This window comes from Sarcophilus harrisii, chromosome 4 (genome assembly GCF_902635505.1).
Source record: "Sarcophilus harrisii chromosome 4, mSarHar1.11, whole genome shotgun sequence".
NCBI lineage: Eukaryota > Metazoa > Chordata > Mammalia > Dasyuromorphia > Dasyuridae > Sarcophilus > Sarcophilus harrisii.
The window spans coordinates 374,449,747-374,467,761 of record NC_045429.1 but is presented as its reverse complement, the minus strand read 5'-3'; the positions used below and the strand labels follow the sequence as shown (position 1 = coordinate 374,467,761).

General features: G+C 32.5%; 1 protein-coding gene across 17 annotated transcripts in view; it reads right to left on the bottom strand.

The window, feature by feature from the left end:
- RYR2 (ryanodine receptor 2) overlaps positions 1-18,015 on the bottom strand; it is a 712,857-nt gene that overhangs the window by 117,268 nt on the left and 577,574 nt on the right. For 8 of the 17 annotated variants that reach the window (XM_031968520.1, XM_031968513.1, XM_031968519.1 and 5 more), the window contains 6 exons: positions 17,606-17,702; positions 16,544-16,647; positions 14,468-14,491; positions 14,295-14,346; positions 6,188-6,241; positions 4,843-4,866 (listed from right to left, as the gene is read on the bottom strand). In XM_031968520.1, the coding sequence (XP_031824380.1) occupies positions 4,843-4,866; positions 6,188-6,241; positions 14,295-14,346; positions 14,468-14,491; positions 16,544-16,647; positions 17,606-17,702 (355 nt within the window). The remainder of the gene's footprint in view (positions 1-4,842; positions 4,867-6,187; positions 6,242-14,294; positions 14,347-14,467; positions 14,492-16,543; positions 16,648-17,605; positions 17,703-18,015) is intronic. The other 9 variants (XM_031968517.1, XM_031968523.1, XM_031968528.1 and 6 more) reach the window with 3 other exon arrangements.

Here is an 18,015-nt window from a genome sequence, read left to right as displayed (position 1 = left end):
AATGCTACAACTTTGAGGGCAGCAAAAAATGTCCATTGTTATCCAGTGTAGTTTATTGCACACATTTTCAGACTTTCTCAATCATGTGGTAATTCCCTGTTTATTCTTTTTTTTTCTCCTGAAGCAATTGAGGTTAAATGACTTGCCCAGGGTCACACAGCTAGGAAATGTTAACTGTCTGGGACCAGATTTGAACTCAGGTCCTCCTGACTTCAGGGCTGGTATGCTATCCACTGTGCCACCTAGATGCTCCCTCCCCTTTTCTTTTAAAAAAAAAATATTCATTGTTATATGTGATGTCTGCTTGGTAGTGGAAAAGCTGAGTGATACTAGGGGAAAATTTTGTCATATAAAAGCAAGATATACAAGTAAAATTTATTTTAAGAAAGAAAATATGTAATAATAATTATGTAATATAATAAAGAAAACATCAACTCTACATTTCTTTTCCTAATAAATAAAACAAATATATACACAATGTATATATGTTGATGTATATATATATTTTATATATATATATATTTATCTATATACATATACAGGTATGTGTTTGTGTGTGTGTGTGTGTGTGTATTACATATGGTTTAGACTAAGGGAACTCATAGTCATAATGTACTTTTCCTTGATCTCATCAAATCTGGAATATAATGTTGAGTTGTGGGCAACATATATGAAAAAGAGGGCAACCAGGATTATGATGAGCCTGGAGATCATATCATATGAGCATCAATTCTAGGTATGGAAGATATTTAAACTGGTGAAAAGAAAATTTAAGGGGCCAATGCAGTTGGTTTAAGTATCTGAAAGAGGATCATGTGGAAAGAAAGCAGCATTGTATTGCTTGACTGCAGAAATCAGAACTAGGAGCAATAGTTAAAAAAAAAAAAAAAAAAAAGGAAGAAAGAAAGAAAGAAAGAAAAGATGCTAACATGCAAATATAATTTTTTAAGGGAAAACTCTCTAACAATTGGAATTCTTCCAAAGTGTAACAGATTTCCTAGGGAGGTGGTAGGTTCCTTTTTATGGATGATAAAGATTTGATTAAGATGCTGGGTGACTAACACTTGCAAACATGTTATAGATGTAGCTCTAGTTTACTAAGTATTGATTTGTGATCTTTTTAAATTCTGAGATTATCTGATACCTTTCATATCATACCATGCCTTCTTGTATCCAATCAGACCCCAATTAATGAGTGAATCTCAACATGAGAATGAATTCTCTCACAAATGAAAACAATTCTACTTTTAAATATGTCTTTCCTATAAAAAGGAAGAAAAGCCCTCATTAGAATATCACTGTGTGGTTTACATACTTTTATGATCATAGAATTTAGAACCGGAAGAAGCCTTAGAAATTATTTGATCATATCTTTCATATTACAAATGAAGAATGAAGAAACTTAAACCAAGAGATGTCAAGTGCTTTGCTTAACACTCCACATGTAATAAGCATAATTAGGTAGGATTCAAACCCAGATATCTGCCTCAAAATTCAGTATTCTAAATGTAGGCAGGCTGTCTACCAAATGTGGGCTCTGTTTCTAAATTTGTGATTATAATCTATCAACAAGAATCTGATAATTTTATTAAGTTTTCAAATATGTTAGAGTACTTTTCACATGTTTATACTACCTAGTGTTTAACAATTTGTTCACTATTCAGAGTATATCTTCAGTGTCAACTATGCAGAAAACATTGTATTAGGCACTCTAAGGCCATATTAAAGAGGAATCAAGTATAATCCATCAGTTCAAAGAATTTAAAATCTGGAAGTGAAGAAAAGCTACATCCAAAATAACTGCTACAAGGCACATTAATAGTACATAATAATATATATATTTTTAAGAACTATAAGAGTTCTAAGGACTCTTGCATGACTTTTCAAATCTCAGAAGATCTAAGGGGACCATGGAGTATTTCATATAGAAGGAGGAAATTGAAGTAAAACTTGAAGGATAGTTAGAATTTCATTAGAAGAGAAATTTACAAAAGAGCAGTGAGAAGCAGGAAACCATCACAACTGAATTATGTTATTGTTTTCTATAAAGTTTTTATTCTCTGTTTCTCCTGCACTTCCTGTTCTGAGAGAAAAATTGGGACTTTGGAATTTAATATATGTTTGATCTCATTGATGTAATAATAATAAGCATTTATGTAACATTTTAAAGTATGCAATGTATTTATTCTCATTTGAACTTCAGAACAATTGTATGAGGATGGCATTATTATTATTATTAAAATTTTGTAGATGAGGAAATTGAATCTAAGTGAGGTTAAGTGAAATGCCAATGGTAACAGAGTCATTAAATGTCTGAAACATTTCCTGACACCAAGTCCAGTGGTCTATCAGCCAAGTGACCTAGTGTATATGCTTTGGACTGGAAATCAGAAAGACCTCTGTTCAAGTAATAAATCTAGCACTTATTATCTATGTCCCTGGGAAAGTCCATTAATCTCTCACAGGTTCAGTTTATTCATCTTTAAAATGAGAATAGCACCTATTTCACACAGGTGTTGTAAGGATCTAATGTAATCATGAATGTCAAGTACTTTATAAACCATAAAGTATTATATTCATTATGATCTTGCACTGTGCCACCTATTTGTGGCAATTCGATGAAGCAGAAGACAAGCCACCCACTTCTGAATATCCTGTAGAAATCTAGTCTCCTAAATGTCACCAAAGTCTACCCAAACACTAAAATGTTTCTTGAATTCTCTTGACATTGTTTAGATATAAATGTAGCACAACTACTGACCACTGACTATCTCAATCTTGCTTTTTGGTCAGTCTATGTTTCCTGACATTTTACCCCCAGGAATAATAAATTTCTCCAACATTTACTACACTTTCCTGTGAAATTTATAATATGCTGCAAGCTGCTTACAATAGCCACAACTGTCTTCACTGTGCTTTAGTAGGTGCTTAATAAATGCTTATTGAATGACTAAATAAAGATGTATTGGACAGATTTAGGTTCACTGACTTTTGGAAGTAAAAAGACACATTATCAGCGATATATAACCAAACAACAGCAACTACTAATTACATTCCATTTATAATAAATAATTATATTATAAAAGATAGATTTCTTTCTAAAACTCATTAATACAATACAATAGAAGAGTAGCTAAGAATTTCACAATGAGTGTAACTACATGATATAATAACATCTATTCATTTTGAAGAAAAAAAATGATAAAAGTACTTAATAGATATCAGCTTGATAAAACAGAATTCTATCACACGTTGTTTTTTGCTTTTCAACCAACTGTATTAGGATTATATACCCTAAAAGAACAGTTCTGTCCTTTTTTTTTTTAACTTGTCACTTTGGTTTTGTTAGCATAAACATTTGGCAACAGCAAATTTTCTCTGAAAGGAGGCACAATCCAAAATCCACAAGGTGGCTCAGTGGATAGAGTACTGGACGTGGAGTCATGAAGCCTCTTTGTCCTGTGTTGAAATCTGGCCTCAAACATTTAGCTGGGTGACCTTGAGAAACTTAACCCTGTTTGTCTCAGTTTCCTCATTTGTAAAATGAGGAAATAACAAACCTCTCATTTCTTTTTTAAGAAAACTCTAAATGAGATCACAGAGTTGGACAAAAATGAAATAACTGAACAAGTAGGACACTGAAAGATTAACTGACTTGTTCAAAGTTACACATCCAGCATGTGTCAGGGAAAGTCTTTAGCCTAAGTATTCCTTATTCTGGAGTCAGCTCTCTTACCACTCGGCCACAGTGCCCCAAAGAATAGTACAAACATTCTGGGTTATTAATATTAATACAACATGTCTTGTAAGAATATGAAAACATTTTCTTACACATCATACAAGTAAATTATGTTCTTATTTAACAACAGGGTTATCTGGAGATCATGCCTCAGTGGTATATTTTGTTTTTAGATTGGATAAGGTCCATTATCCTATCCCTATCTCATCTCTGTCTCATTGTCTTAGAACCAGAAGGAATCCTTAGTAATCCTATCTCTTTGCCATATTATCAACACCTATACCTTTGAGGAGAATCTTATATCTGCTAAATCTTACTTGATAACACCACTAGAAAAGTTGCTCAAAAGCTAATGAGAGGGAAGATAACCCTTCTCCTGAAATCAAGAATCAAATTTACTTTATGCTGCTCTTTAGATACACCTTCCTATCTAAGCCCCAGAGAACACCCCCCCCACACACACACACATGCATACACACATACACACACACACACACACACACACACACAAAATAACAAAAGCATAATTGCCTACATCTGCAGTTCTGGACCGAGAACTTTCCTCTCAGCAAAACTTACAAAAAACTGATCTTCCAAAATACCACTTTGGATTATGGAGACCTGGAATGCTTTTTTAAAATTAAAGTCATTTACTATTAGCAGTTTTAAAAATTTATATGTTAGGATCCCATTATGATGACATTTCAGTGAAAAAAGTGAATTCTTATCTAGTTTCAGCAATATTATCAACCACCTACTTTGTTTTCTCATAAGTAGAATTGTGTCAAATATAACATCAAGAAAGACGAAGCCAGATGAAGCATGGATCTGGTAATATCAAAAGATAATCAGAATAATTTTTCTTGGCATGCCTATAAAAACATCAAATCATGAATCCTCCAAATAGCAAGAAGAACACACTATTTTGAACCAGATGAGAGACAATGATAAGACAAGTTGTGTTGGTGCCACAAACTTGGAGGAAGATTTTCAAGAACTTTTTCTACTAATGCATTGAAGATGTTGGGTCTAACAAAGGTAAATGTCACAAGAAACTGAAACTCAGACCCAGACAAATACACATATATATATATATTTTTTACCTTGCTGCGTTGGGATCCTGTGACCTTAAGGAAGGGTGAGGACAAGAAGCAAAATAGCAATAAACAAGTGTCCACATAATTGCTCTGAAGACAACTGATAGACCATACATGATGTGCACTTCAGACAATACTATTTGCTGCTTGAATTTAAAAAAAAATAAAATGTATTCTCCAATCAATAAAGATGGACTCAAAGTTAACATATTTATCAGATAAAAAGGTAAGATATTAATTTTATGTGTGGGTTTTTTGGGTCAGTAATATTACTTGTTTTCACAAGTTCTTTTTCAGCACTGCAGAAATGCTGAAATTATTATATGAAGGCTCAATACCAGGAAAGGTATTGTTTTCAAAAATGTTTTTAATGAGTCCACTGTATTTTTTAATAATTATTGCGGCTATATTTTCAAACTAATATTTTAAAACAGACATATAAATGAAGTGACAGAAAAATAAATTAATTTGAGCTTGTCCCTTCAAACTGATTACTTTATACAAAATTTCTCTTTGGAGAAATGAAACCAAGAATTGAGAAGAATGACAGTTAGCAAAGAATAATTCTTCTCATTTGAAAAGAAACAATATTCTATTAGTATAGGGGTAGATAATTACCTGCCTCTCTAAGGTAAAGCAACTGATCAATAATAATAAAGTTTCAAAAATTTATAAAGAAAATATGCAAATATAAAAACTGTTATGATAAAAATTCGAAAAATGCAATCCTAAGAAAATAGGTACTCCTGCCTCATGCATGCAAATTGCACCATGTGCAATTATCTACATATGTACAAGGAATGAGTGGTCTGATTGGCAGAAATAAAAATTAGTCAAAATCTTCAATCTTGTGACTTTTTAAAATTCAGGGGAAAATAATTATTAAAAATATCCATATGTTTTGTATTAAATTTTAAGCCAAAATAATAAACATGGCTAATTAATGGTATAATGATAAATCACAGCAATGGTTTGATTCAATAATACCTTCCTTTATTAAATTTCTACTAGGATTTCAAGGGGAAAATTTTCCCTAGTAACAAAATATTTGAAAGTTCAGTAGAAGAGGTAGTATCTCTGAGGCTCTTGAGAAACACTCATTCTGAACATATGGGTTTTATTTTGCTCTACTATTTTGCTCTACTATTCTGCCTTCTCCCAGCACCCCTCATCCCCTACCCCTTAAACTTCTGCAAATGTTAAGACTCAATTTTGTCAATTCAGATTCTAACATGCAGTTCATTGACACAATAAGCTGCAGGAAGCATGAAGCAAGAAACATAAATGTTGGTTATAAGCTATGAAATAATGTTTCCAGATAGAAAAAGAAAACAAAAAATGCCACTCTTACTTCAAAACTCTTAACTTCTTCTTCACCATCATCATCTTCCTCATCATGACAGCTCTGATAAAATATTTTAAAAAAGGCAACAAGATTATATTGTGCAGTGGGAAGGAAGTATCACATATGATACAATATATTGTGTGCCCAGAATATTTCCATGTAATCATTCTTATTAACAACACTCCTACATTGAAATTATGAAAGTACCAAATTAACTGTTATATCAAATTAAGAAATAATAACAATAGGAATTTGTTTAGTGCTATATTTCAACTGGAATGACAATAAAAATAATAGGAATACTTTTGTAAATGATATGTTGAATACAAATTTATGATTTAAAATGAAGAAAAACTTTAATAGGTGTTTTACAATATTTAAGTGAAACAATGTTTTATATAATTTGTAGCTGGCATAGAGGGCAAGTAGCTGACACAAAGAATACAATACTGGACCTAGGGATGGGAAGACTTGAGTTCAAATCCAGCTCAGACACATACTAGCTGGGCAAGTCACATAAGCCTGTTTGCCTCAGTTTCTCATCTGTAAAATGAGCTGGAGAAATGAATAACAAACAGTTCTATTATTTTTGCCAAGAAAACCTCAAATGACATCACAATGAGTTGGACATAACTGAAATAACTGAACAACAACAAAATAATTGGCATATATTACATTGTATATATTTAACTCAATACAGTTGTTTTGTTCAAGTTATAATAACTTAAAAGTAAAGACCATGCCCTCTTTTGTCCTGTCTTGACATTACAATGTATTTCTGAAACCAATGTCAAGATATTAGAAGATGGGAGAATATGACATGTAGGAGGACAAGAAGAAAAAGGATCTTAGAACCAATGAAGTTGCTTAACAAGCATAAGAATCTTCTCCTAAAGTCTAGACATTCTGAAAAAGACACAAATTTCCATTCTCCATAGAAAGATTAGGAATGTCATCAGGATTTAGGATACTTTGTTAGAAGAAGAGCTGAATCATGGTGTTACTGAACTCCTACTAAGAAATATGGAAATGGCTATATATTTAGTTAATAACATTACTAATATGAAGATTTTCCTAGGAATCTTATGAAGAATGTGATAGGCTTTTAAAACCTGAAAATTTGTTAACTTCTGGTAATATATGGGAGTTATTAAAAGAAACCTGTGGTATTATTAATTCTAACTACGAGAGTAAATGACATAGATCAAAATAGTCATATTTCTATCACTGCTGCAAATTTAAGGTTAGGGCCTTCTGAAGAGAATAATAGGGAAAGGAATAGTTTGCTAAAATGACAAATGGGATTTAGCTTTCTGAAAAATGGTTTAAGATATAGAAATATTGAACTTTCCCTCCAAGTATTGAGTGCTTCTAATGTAGATCAAAAAGATTTGCCTGGAAATTTGTTAATCTGATCTAGAGGAGAAGACTGGGGTTTAAACTGAAAATGAAGACTGGAGTAAAAAAAATTTCAAATAAAATTTGGCTGACAAGGAGTCAACAAGAAAAAGGCAATAAAAAGAAAGAAAAAAATAGCAGTAAAAGTGTCCAGTGATTCACAAGAATAAAGAATGATTGAGTGTAAAGGCATTTATTGAACACTTGCTATGTGTCAAGCATTATGCTAAAGGGCTATGAATTTAAAAAGAAAAATTAGGATAGTCCTTGTTCTCAAGGAACTCAGATTCCAACTGAAGAAGACAACTCAAAAAGAAAATCAACAGCAATATCAGTGATGGATGGTAAGCATAAGAGTCCTTAGTATTTAACAGTTATTTAAAGGACAGTGCCAGGGTACGGATGACATTGAATCAGGACATTTGGTAAAGGCCTGGTGGTTCTCCATTTCATTGAAAGGAAAAGAATTAGTTAAAGTCATCTTAACCAGCTTGTAAGTAGTTAAGAAGCTCAATAACCACAAGTAAAAGTTGCAGAAATAATACTCATGACTCAGGCTAAAAATAAACACTGGTTTTGAAGAGGGTTCCAATCCAGATTACAATGAGGTATAATTCTACTAGTGAAGCTACACTGTCTGAATGATCTTGGCCAAATCACACAATCTCCTTGGGTCTCAGTTTCCTCATATCTATAAAACAAAGGGGCTGAACTGAATTCCATAAACTCTTCCAGTACTAAGACTATAATGATATTAACCTATGTCTGTAAATCAATGAATACAATATAATAAACAACATGAACTATCACTTCAAATGAAAGGAAGGAAATTATGACCTCAGAGTACCAGGAAAACTTTGTTATATAGGAAAATGGTAAAGAACAAGCATATCTGATTCAAAAAGAGCAGACTGGATCAATGGGAGAGGTAGTGTAATATTGTATAAAAAGCTGATGATATATTTCTATAAAGAAATTCATGAACTTCAGGGAGAATGATCAAGGAAGAGTGCATGGATAAAAATATGAGACAGAAATAGAAGCAATATCAAAACAGAAGTACATTAAGAAGCAGAAGGAAGAAATGGACCAGAAGTTCTAGATGCATACATTAAAATGGACTCTGAGATGGAATATAGTTGTGACTGGGGAAATCAACTATATGAACATCTGCTGGGCAAGTAAAAACTCCAGTGCTAGAAATTTCTCTGTTAGAAGCAAGGCAGCTGAGTAATTTTTGATATGCTCTTGTGATCATTTAATCTTTTACAAAATAGGACAAGCAGAAAGTTGAACTATTATTAAAGTGATGTGACAGGATAGGGATAGGAAGTTTATCAACAACCTGAAATTTCAGAAGTACAAAAAAGAAAATATAATATTTATTGGGGAAAAAAAGATGTATGCTTATTGGAAGCTTTGGAATTGAGGAAAATTAGAAAAGAATAGCACAGTCCTGTGATAATTATATTAGTAATGGAAAATCCAGAGTAAATTTAATATTTGTAATAAAGGCAATAAAAGGTTTTTGTTTTGTTTTGTTTTGTTTTAGTCATGGTGAAGGCAGTAAAGAGGAACATTTTGAGTAAGAAGGACAAGGAAGAAAGAGTGACTGTTTGGAGTAGATCATGTAATGTTAAAAAGAGATAGAGAAGGGTAGAATTCTGGGAAAATGGTGGAATAGGTCAATAAATTTTAAGCTCTCCTAATTTCCCCTCAAAGAGAACAAATTTGCACCTTAGAGCAAATACAGAGTGGTCAAAAATCAAGAAGATCTGAGGCAGAACTGGGGTCTTCCCGATACAACCTAAGAAGATCTGAAGAAAGAATCCAGGCGGGGATTAACCAGTGTAAAGTGCCGACAACTCCTGGCTACCTCTGCACAAACACCAGGTAGGGACCCTAGGACTAGTAGGGTTTAGCTGGAGACACAGCAAGAACCACAGAAGCTTTCACCTCCCAGACAAGAGGAGTTAGGGATCTAAGTCTGGAAAGACTGAGAAAAACTCAAATGATTAGGAACACCAGCTGCCACTACAGAGACCCCACCCTGGGTGAGAAGGAACCAGTAGCTTGTGAGTGCAGTCAGGCAGGGATGCTGCTGGCTGTGGGCACTTGCAAAAGAGGAGAGCTCTTGGTTTGAGTTCCAGGGTTAGAAGAGAGATAGGGAAGCTACAGGTACCTTCTCTCACATCATGATTAGAAGTACTTACACTAATACTTCTCATTAAAAAAAAAAAAAAAATGAATTGACAAAGAAGCAAGAGCCCAACCATAGAAACCTACTATGGGAACAGGGAAGACTGGAATTCATCTCCAAAGGAGGACACTAAAGCAAAACAAAACAAAACAAAACAAAATAAAAAAAAAAAACACAACACAACAACAACAAAAAACTTCTCTTACCTCAAAGAGTATTGTGAAATGGCTCCCTGCCCAGAGAGAATTTATAGAAGAACTCAAAAAAGATTAAAAATCAAATGAGAGATGTTGAGGAAAAACTAAAAGAAAAAAAAATGAAAACCAAAGAAAACAAGATTGAAGACAGAGAAAGAGAGAGAGAGACAGACAGAGAGAGAGAAAGGGGCAGAGTCTTAAAGACAAAAATAATTCTTTGAAAATTAGAATTGAGCAAAGGATAGCCAGTAAAGCTATAAGAAACCAAGAAATAATAAAATATAAGGAATGAAAAAAATAGAACAGAATGTGAAACATAAGAAAAACAAGAGATCTAAAGATCAAGAAGAGAAAATATAAGAATAATTGGACTATCTAAAAGCTGAAACCAAAAAAACAAAAACAAAACCAAAAAAACAAACTTTGACACAATAATGAAAGAAATAATCCAAGAAAATTGTTCTAGACTGATGGAACATGAAGGAAAAGTAGAAATAGAAAAAATCCATTAATCACTACCTCAAAAAGATCCTTTGTGGAAAACTGTAATGGGCTGAAGCTCGAGTTGATGCACTGAGGTCCCAAGCACGTGAGGCTAAATAGCAATTAGACGATACTCTATTAATATATGCTTGGAGAAAGAATGGCCCCGCCCACTCTCTGTGCAAATTTTGATGTGTTGCATCGGAAATGATGTAGAGACAATTTTTGTGGGTGGAGAGAGAGAGAGAGGAGAGAGACTGCTGGTCGGGTTCATGCTCTCACTTCCTATCGCCATCCCCCTTCACCTCCGCAAAGAATAAAGATCGAGGATTTTCCCTTAACCTGAATTCCTGACTCCAGCTGATTTTAAAATACTCGGCCATCACAGAAAACACATTGGAATATTACTGCCAAATTTTGAAGCCCCCAGATCAAAGAGAAAAGTTTGCAAAAAACAAGAAAAACACAATTCAAATATGCTAGAACTACAATTAGAATTGTACAGGACTTAGCAGTCACAATAAAAATTTTTCCTGAAATCATATATACGGACAATTAAAAAAACTAGGCCCGTGGCCAAAAATATCATATCCAGCAAAATTATCCATAATAATGAATGAAAAAGAATGGATATTCAATGAACTTACAGATTTTCAGGACTTTCTTTCAACCAAAACAGAACACAATAGAAAATTTAACATTTAAGAGCCAATATCCAAAATTAATCTCAAGGAATTTAACATGAATACATTGTTTATGTTTTTTACATGAAAATGCATACCATATGTTTAAGATTAACTTCAGTAATTGAATAGCTAAAAAGATTTATGCAAATGAGGTACAGAGGAAGAATAGACAGAGTCATGACAGTGGGAAAAAGGGATGAAAACCTATTCATATTGGGAATGGATTAAATAAGAAAAACTACATATACACAATGAAGAAAATAGCACCCTCCAAAAATCTATAAAGAAAAAGGAAGGGAGAGATGGGCAGAAGGGAGACAAAGGGTGAGGAAAAAAGACATGGGAGGGAGCCACGGGTGGTGGGGAGGTTGAGTAATAACAAGGCAAGTTAAGTAGCAGAGTTAAAGTAGAAGAGTTAGCAGGGATAGGAAAGGAGAGATATATATACAAGAACTACAAAGAGTAGCAGGAATGAATGTAAAATGTATGTACATATGTGTGGGTCTGTGGATGGGTGTGAATGCATGCATATATGTATACATATATGTATATATCTATTAAATATATCTGTGCTTAACTATAACCTCTTTGGCCATTCTCCAATTGATAAATGGTCAAAGGATATGAACAGACAATTTTCAGATGATGAAATTAAAGCCATTCCTAGACATATGAAAAATGCACTAAATCACTATTGATCAGAGAAATGCAAATTAAGACAACTCTGAAGTACTACTTCACACCTTTCAGATTGACTAAGATGATAGGAAAAAGATTATGATGTTGGAGGGGATGTGGGAAAACTGGGACATGTAGCAGCCCTTTTTGTAGTGACAAGGAACTGGAAGCTGAATGAATGCTCATCGGTTTGGGTAAAGAATGGCTGAATAAGTTAGTATATGAATGTTATGGAATATTATTGTTCCATAAGAAATGATCAGCAGGATGATTTCAGAGAGGTCTGGAAAGACCTAGATGAACTGATCTTGAGTGAAGTGAGTAGAACCAAGAGAACATTGTACACAGCAACAATAAGATTATGTGATGATTAACTGTGATGGACATAGCTCTTTTCAACAATGAGATGATTCAGGCAAATTCCAATAGACTTGTGAATGGAAAGAGTCATCTGAATCCAGAGAAAGGACTATAGGGACTGAATGTAGATCATAATATACTATTTTTACCTTTTTGTTGTTGCTTGAATGCTTGTTTTTTTCTTTCTGATTTTTTTGATCTGATTTTTCTTATACAACATGATAAATGTGGAAATATGTTGAGAAGAAATCCACATATTTAATCCATATTGGATTACTTGATATGCAGGGGAGAGAGGAGAGGGAATAGTAGGGAGAAACAGGAAGGTTTTGTAAGGCTAAATGTTTTGCATGTATTTTGAAAAATAAAAAGTTATTATTAAAAAATAAAATAAAATAACTATTTGAACTGTAAAAAAAAAACCCTCTAGCTTACTTGGGGAAGCCGAGAGGGGGAATGGAAGGGAAACAAGAAAAACAATGCTTAGTAGAGAACAGAATAATAACCTACAAGAAAGAAAAAATGGACACTCATGAATATAATTTCTTCTATGAGTTTCTTTCTATGAGCAAAACACTGCACTAAGATCTGAAGCACCTGCGATAATATAAGAGTTTTAAATTTTAAGGTATCTAAGTTTTAAGAGGATGGGAAAGATCCTAGAAGTCTGGAAATGAGAAAATATCTGCACTGTTTAAAAGAAAAAATGGAAAAGTTAGTTTAACATAATTTCCTTGCAAAATTCTAAAACAGATTAGTAATAAGAACTTTATTTTTGAAGGGACAATGGATTCATGATTAAAATGGTATAGTAAAAACTTGGCATATAAATTCCTTTCACCATTACATATAGACAATCATATCAATTTGCAAAGATCCATTTTGGCACTGTTAGATTAAATAATTTGCTTATGGTTATATACAAATAATATGTCTGAGGCAGGACTTAAACTCAATTTATTCCTGACTCTGAATCAGGTTCTTCATGTACTATGCCATATATCTTTTTGTATAAAAATTTAGCAAAAAAGAGGTGTTCCTAAATAGATATATCAGTAGAATACTACATACATACATATATAGTATCTAGATTTCAAGAGATTTGAAAGTTTTTAATGATTACTTTGAGGATAAAATAGAGAAATGTAGTTTGAATGATAGTAAAGAGAGAAATATATGCAATGTTTTAAACAACAGTATCAGAGGATGCAGTAAGCATACTGATTCAGTTTAAAGTGAAGTTTCTGTTACAATGACATCTTGGTCTGTCTTGGTCAACTCTTTTATATCTTAGATAAAAATGTTAAAAGCATACTAATCAAATAGACAAAAGGACAAACAATAAGGAAAGAGAGTTTGATCTGGAAAATCTCTAGATCAAAAAGATATGCCTAAAACTAGCAAAATACAAATACAGATAAAGTCCTATATTATTAATTCAAAAAGATAAGTATGGGATGAACGAAAATTTGAGTTAACAGTAATAAAGGTGAAGAAAAAACAACAGCAAAGTTTTTTAAAAAATGATTGATTAGAAGTTTATTATAAATTTTGGTGTGAAGCAGTCAACAAAAAATTAAGATAACCTAAGCTGATGAAAAGATATTTGGTTTGTTGGGCTTATTTCAGGATATCACACTTTAAGATGAACATTAATAAAATATAGAACTGAAGGATGCAGAACAGGATGATGAATGGGTTTAGAAGCTGATAATGATTGAATAAAGTGAAGTGATTAGCCTGAAGGAGAAAAAAATGTAAAGGGAATTGATAACTTTTTACAAATATCAGGAGGCTATTATGAAAAAAAAAGATGGTATTTATTCTTATTTCTGGGGGCAAATCTAATAACAGTGAGTAAGAGATAAAGGTTGCAAGATTTTGGCTGAGTACAAAGAATGTTTTAATAATCACTGGAAGTGATTAAAGACTACATTGACCTCTTATGGCAAACAGGATAACTTTTAACATTTTTCAACTGTAAGATTATATGCTTTTATATTTCTAACTGCTAAGAATGATATTTATATTGTTTTCCTATTTAAGAACATCTGATTTTCCATTGTTTTAAAAAAAAAAGATTAGAAAGTCAGTAAAATAAACCAAATTACCTTGGCCATAATATCTGCATAAGCCATATAAAGGAAATCTTCTTCCAATTTGCTGGAAAAAAAGAAGAGAAAAAAAAGAAATGTATTTAAATAAAATAATTTTTTAAATGTCCTCACTGCTTTTTGTAATAACTGATTGTATAGTCAACAGATACATTCAACTTTAGATATACCTGCTTACCTGGAGAAGAGACTTCCTGAATAAAACCAAAAAAAGGCCTTAGAATCATTAAAAATAATATTCATCATAAAATACATTGTGGTGTATTCCCTTTTTTCTGTAAAATAAAAAAAATTACCCAGAATATCATTCAAAATATATTAATTCCATTTACACACAACTTCAGTAGTTCTCATTATTTGATTTCTTAGACCCCAACCTATGAAAAATGGCACATTAGAAGATTATTAGGTGCCAGACAACAAGTTCTACACTTTCATGTGAAATGACAGCTGACAGCCAGGCATGAAACATCCAAATTAGTCATTCCAATCTATAAAGGGCATTCTATACTCAACACTAATTAATATAACAATATGCCTTGCTACCAACCAAAGTTTTAACGTGGCCAACAATTTATAGATACCCTATTGAATCAGTCAAGGCATAAATTAGATTTGAAAAAGGTCCTCAATTAATTTTTAAGCAATGAAATGCTTTGAGCCATTAGATGAAATGAGATGAAGCACAGAGACGGGCAGTTAGGTGACTCAGGGGATAGAGTGCTGTTCCTGTAGTCAAACTCATCTTCCTCAATTCAAATTTGCTTCAGACACTTATTAGTTATGTGACGCTGGGCCTTTTTGCCTCAATTTCCTCATATGAAAAATGAGCTGGAGAAGGAAATGGCAAACCACTCCCATATCTCTGCCAAGAAAACCTGAAAGGGGGGTCATAAAAATTTGGACACTACTGAAAAATAACTGAACAAAAATTCCCCACCAAATCCAACAAGTATTAGGACTGTAAACAGTTATGCCCTACAAACTTGGACAAAAAATAAGCCAATTAGGAATTCAGAATTCTAACAGTAGGCCCACAAGCGGTGAAACAGCTCCAACTGAGTCCTTGAGAAGGAATCACTCAAGGAGTCCCTTGAGAAGGGAAAAATCTGACTCGACCTCTCACCTCCAATCAGAGGATGAACTTTCAATCCCTATAATTAGAAAGACTTGGACTTCTTCTAAGTGACAGTGTCTCCAGGAAGAGCAGGGGCTGATGGTTGGATCTACATTGTGAGCCAAGGTCAAACTAGATACAGGGAGTAAAGGTAACCCAGGGGCCCATAAGAGCAAGACCCCAGAAAGGGAGATAAAACCTCATTCAGCCAAGGATTTTAAGTTATTACACTGCCATATGTTTCTGTAAGTATGTTCCCTTGGATGATATATACTTTTGGGAGCAAATATCCCAAACTTTGTTTTTATATCAACTCTTTTTACTATGTCACCCAGTGAAAAAGTAAATAATAGTTCCAAAAGTTAATTAAGATAATTGATACCAATTGATAATTAATAGATAGCCCAACAATGCTAGCATTAGGGATAAGATTAGAAAACTATTCCAAACATTGCAGGGATATCCATAGACCCCTAAAAGAAACAATCATTCACTGCAAATTCAGCAAACGCAAATAGAAATTGTGGAGAGTAGCCTAAGGAGAGAAATTATATTTTAATAATTGGGAGTCATTATAATGATCCTGAGTTATTAAAGCTAGGTTAAGTTCATATTTTCTATTTATTAAATAAATGAAGTATATAAAACCTGTTGGAAAAGGAAATTTAAAAAAGGTATCTATTAAGTCTTAGAGAGTTAAACTCTTTGCCTATGATCAGTCACCCCACTAAAAATATCGGAGGAAAAATTTCACTTAACACCTTTCCAATTCTTTTTTTTTTCTCTTAACCATACACATTATCACTACAAAAATATTCTGCACTCAAGTTTTTAGGATACATTTAGTCTTTGCTTTTCAAGAAGGTAGCTCATTTTGAAATTTTATTTTATTAAAATGACTATGTTAGGTAAAAAGAAAGCAATTTTGGAAGAAGCATCATAATGGATAGAAAAACCTAAGCACAAAAATGAAAAAAAAATGGAACTCAGCATCCAACTATTATTACTCTAAGACATTATAACATGAATTAGTGCTTGACAATATCACTCACATTATGTGGATGATTCTACTCCACCTATGTTACATGAAGTTTATACCATATTATCACATAGATTTCCCCAACCCTACCATTTCTCTGTTAAGGCTGTTCTACTAAACAGGAGAATCAGCTGATGCAGAGGATCAACTTTCTTTATATCTTCATCTTCTTCTGGTGGTTCTATTCCAGGTTTCTATAAGAAAAGTAAAATGAGGAAAATTCCTAAATAATTATATAACTGTAATGACAGCTTAAGAAATGATTAATGGTGAAAGAATTTTTTTCATTTCATGCTGAAGAGACACATGTTCAAGAATGGAAGGGAGAACAAAACAGATTCACACTGGACTATTTAAGAAGTTCACCAAAATATATGACAACTGAATAGTTCTGAACATTATTTTTATGAACTTGTTGATGACATCCAGTCTCCTTGGTTTTGAAAGGTTTAACTAGGAATCATTTACCAAACATTTGCAATAAATTGCCTTTTTTGTTTTTTTAGAAAATAAAAGACATTTGAATGCAAAATCTGCTTCTCATATCAAGCATTATTTTCCTTGTCTTCCTCCAAATAACCGCTAAAAGACTATACCATTTGACTCAATATTCGATAAACTCAAAACCTGAAATGCCCATACTGAATATGACAAAAGATAGTCTGTTACGTCCATGGAAATAACTTTTGAAAAAAAAAATAAAAAATCCGTTTTGTCCTTATATTCTTCTTTAACCACAGTGTGGCTAAATTTTATCAATTATGGAAAATATTCAACTTTGTGTTATATTTTTGCTCACAGCTAAATTAATCCTTATATTTTACTAGAACTTATAGGATCTACTTAATTTGATTCATTTATTGAATCAATATTTTATTCTGTTTTATCAAGACTAAATTTCCAATTCCACAAATACCTTTATTTGAAGACAGAAGTTTTAATTTTGCATTGAGTGCAAAAATGTCCAAATGTGTTGATATTAAATGGATGCATTTTTCCCTCTAAAAAATGAAGAATAATTTTCCCCAAATAGAAAAGGTTTCAAAGAACAACAAGTTTCCAAAATTTTTTCCTTCAATATTATGACAACTGTTGACAATAAATTCCTCTTCTTGAACCTTTGGAAATGGAATCACCCCAATAAACACATACTGCTAAATCTTCTATCAGTTTATCCTCAAAGTAATGTTCTTCTGTTTCAATCCAAGACTTTTCATAACCTTGAAGAAAGAGATTGACAGCCCGATGCCTAAAAAGAGAAAAAATTTCAAATAATAAATTAAGTGAAAATAAAAAATCAGTTGCACTGTATGATATTTAATACTGTGTTTTGTTACCATTAAGAATTAATTTTTCCTAATCTTGAGTAGTAACTATCTCTCCAACTTTTTCAACAAATAATTATTATGTACGATATATTTAAAACATTGTACAAGATAGTGGGGGAGATACAAAGAAGAAATGACTCAAAATGCTTATAATTTAATATGTGTAGAAAACTGAGTTTGCATCCAGTATAGCACATAAACAAATAACAATACTAAAAAATGATGCATAACAAG